At 27.3% G+C, this 3,232-nt stretch overlaps 1 protein-coding gene across 1 annotated transcript; it reads right to left on the minus strand.

The window, feature by feature from the left end:
- Positions 1-243: 243 nt before the first annotated feature.
- LOC131638864 (NAC domain-containing protein 96-like) lies at positions 244-879 on the minus strand. Its single transcript, XM_058909409.1, has 3 exons — positions 722-879; positions 463-640; positions 244-378 (listed from the first exon to the last, which is right to left on the minus strand). The coding sequence occupies exons 1-3, from the start codon at positions 877-879 to the stop codon at positions 244-246; spliced, it is 471 nt and encodes a 156-aa protein (XP_058765392.1).
- Between the last annotated feature and the right edge of the window lie 2,353 nt (positions 880-3,232).

Below are 3,232 nucleotides of genomic sequence, written 5' to 3' on the forward strand. Positions count from 1 at the left end.
ACCCCAAAGTAAAATAAAAGTAGAAAATAACAAACAATAATTTGCAACAATTAAAATATAATAATAAACAAGCAATAACATGAAAAGTAAATTACAAATACTTAAAAAAAGTAAATATACAATAGAGATCACAAAATTTATTATAACTCAAAATCCATAAAACATGAAAAGAATCACGTAAAAACAAACTCAAATCCATGCTTTATTAAATTACAATATGCCAATGTCTCTTTCTGAATCCATTCATAAGTGGAATTTCTCAAGTTCATTATCACTTTCATCACAGTCAGTCTCATCAACATCAGATATAGGCCCAAACTCATCATCCACTTCCATCTCTATTGGGCAATCAAATACTCTACAAAGAACAAAACGAGCCTGCAAAATAATTAATTGAAATTCGTTAAAAGTTAACAAAAATTACAAAACAAAGAAAATAGTTAGTTTTCCCAAATATCATACCTGCGGATTGTTTGCCAAAGCATATTCATACATAGTCCAATTAGTTCTTTCTGAATCATTTGGGGATTTTCCAAGATAGAAAACAAAGAGAGTTTTAGTTCCTAAAACTACGTTATCTGCATTAGTAATGTTACGAACATTTCCTTTCTTCTTCCAAAATCCGGTCGTGCAATGTCTTCTATCCTCGTCAATTTTTGCAGTGAAACAATATCAGTGCCAGTGCCTATCATTGTAGATTGAATAGGATGACGCTGGAGACAATTCGAAGGGATCAGTGTCATATAGGTTCATCTCTTTAATCATGTGTGAGCCATTGAAAATATGGAGCTCTTCATTATTTTTGTTGGCAAGGTAATAGCCAATAAGAATCTCATCATTAGGAATGAAAACAACACCAGGTGGAAGAAAAGCAGCCATTGCAAATAAATCGAGAGGAAATTTTAGAGAGATTGGTTATGAGAGATTATGGTTTAAGGAGTAAGGTGAAAATATATAAATGGGTTTGACAATCACAGGGACGCATATGGTTGCGCAACATTATAAAAGTATTATATATTATCTATTTCAATTTTTAATGGTCAAAGTTATAAGTTGTTAATTTTTGTGAGTATAAAGAAGAAAAAAACTTTTTCCTTTTTTGGGAAATTGAATTCATGAATCTTGCTAACATTTTCCTTTTTGAAATGTCCTAAAATACCAATTTTCATTTTGAGAATCAAAATAAAAAATAATTCCTTTTGGAGGTATCATAATTCATCTTAATGTGAAAATTACTATTATTTTAATTCATATTCATGAATCTTGCTAACATTTTTCTTATTGAATTGTCAAAGAATACCAGATTCAATTTTAAGAGTCAAAAGAAAAAATTATTTCCTCTTTGAGGTATCGTAATATATCTAAATATGGACAATACTATTATTATAGTAATTGATTTAGGTTTTGTCTGATATTACAGTGATATGAATGAATGAAGAAGATGATGTTACCATGTTGGCGGCAATCATCAATTTGAATTATTGAGAAATGAAAGTTAAAAATTACATCATAACCTAAGTGGGCTATATAAAGAGGTAGAAGTCCAATCTTCTACATAAAGTCCAATAGACTAAAATACAAAATATATAATATAATCTAATACTCCTTCTTAAATTTGGGGTATATGGAATATAATCCTAGCTTAAAAATATTATCAGTAAAAGGTTGCAAATCTAAAGGTTTTGTAAAAACATTGGCTAGTTGTTGTCTTGAAGGTACATGCAAGAGACAAAACAAGTGTTGTAGAAGCTACGTACGTACAAAATGACAGTCAAAGTCAATGTGTTTGGTTCTTTCGTGGAAGGATAAATTATTTGTTAGATTAATTATTTTAATTAATTACTAATTATATTATGGTCAATTGTTATTAAAAATTAATTATTGATGAATTGTTTGATTGGGCTTTGTGCTTGAATGGACCGTGATGCGTTGGACCATTCAGTTAAGCCTAATAAGAGGTCACTGCCTTCAACCGTTTAGTTATTTAAGCATTGCCCTGTTAAACGATTAAGACACGGTGGAAAACCTAAATGGCAATGCGGGTAGTAAGTCTTTCATATCACTTGATAGACGGAACTCTCTCAAATTCTACCAGATCCAACAATTGGTATCATAGCCGATTGAGATATATTTTAGGACTGTTTTTTGATCACAATGTTGGTGTTGTCAAATGCTATTATTTACATCGTTCATCGTATGTTTATTTTATTGCTCAGAATTTGTTATAATTATTTGAGGCATCTTAGGGAAATATCAACTCATTTAATACTATATCGATAATTAGCTAATTCTTTTTAACTTTATATGAAATGTATGCTTTTGATCTCAATTTTAAATTGCTGTTATTTTGTTTGAGATTATAATGGATTAGTGGATACATGTGATCTCATCAATAATAATAATAATAATAATAATAATAATAATAATAATAATAATAATAATAATTATTATTATTATTATTATTATTATTATTATTATTATTATTATTATTTTGTCGATTAAATAAAATGCTATATGTGTTTACTATTTTGGCGATAGGTTTATTTTACATTGGGGGCTGCAAATCCATAACCTAATATGATAGTCAATAAGATTAAAAGAATTTGATGCATTAGCGTGTATATGAATGTAAATTTTACAACAAAAATTCTACAAACGAATGAATCTCAACTTTTATTCATTGAGAAAACAAAAATTTGTGCCTCATATTTATGTTGACATAACATTATTGTTGTTAGTGTGAGTTTCCTAAAAGAGCAATTTTAGAATTAATATTTCAATATATTGGCCAAACAAATTTAGAAATTTATTGAAGTTTCTACATTATAGTAAATTTAATATTTAAAATCAAGGTATTTATACTACTGTCTCGCCTATTTAAAAGGCTTGGATTGATAAATAATTGTTACTCTAATTGTCATCAATAGAATCAACGTAAATAAAATATACTCTTCAACTCATAAGAACGGAAATTGGCAGAGATGATAAGGATTAGCCTTTTGGTTTAATTTCGATGATTTTAACATGGAATATTATATTTTTAAATTTATAATATTTATTATTATTATTATTAAATTATTTAAATTTGATATTGTCTTATTATTGTATACATGCTCGCTAGTAAAATATAAAAAATAATTTTGAGCAATTGATAATAAATATTAAAATTATGTTATTCTTGTATTCTATCAATTTTTATTATTATTAGAGATTGTTTTGGTAGAATGGTTTA

This window comes from Vicia villosa, unplaced genomic scaffold, assembly GCF_029867415.1.
Source record: "Vicia villosa cultivar HV-30 ecotype Madison, WI unplaced genomic scaffold, Vvil1.0 ctg.002453F_1_1, whole genome shotgun sequence".
NCBI classification, from domain to species: Eukaryota; Viridiplantae; Streptophyta; class Magnoliopsida; order Fabales; family Fabaceae; genus Vicia; species Vicia villosa.

Coding starts and splice junctions, on each gene's coding strand:
- LOC131638864 (XM_058909409.1), bottom strand. CDS start 879: ATGGCTGCTTTTCTTCCACCTGGTGTTGTTTTCATTCCTAATGATGAG. Junction 641..721: donor GACACTGATCCCTTCGAATT/GTCTCCAGCGTC, acceptor TGACGAGGATAG/AAGACATTGCACGACCGGAT. Junction 379..462: donor CTTTGGCAAACAATCCGCAG/GTATGATATTTG, acceptor ATTATTTTGCAG/GCTCGTTTTGTTCTTTGTAG.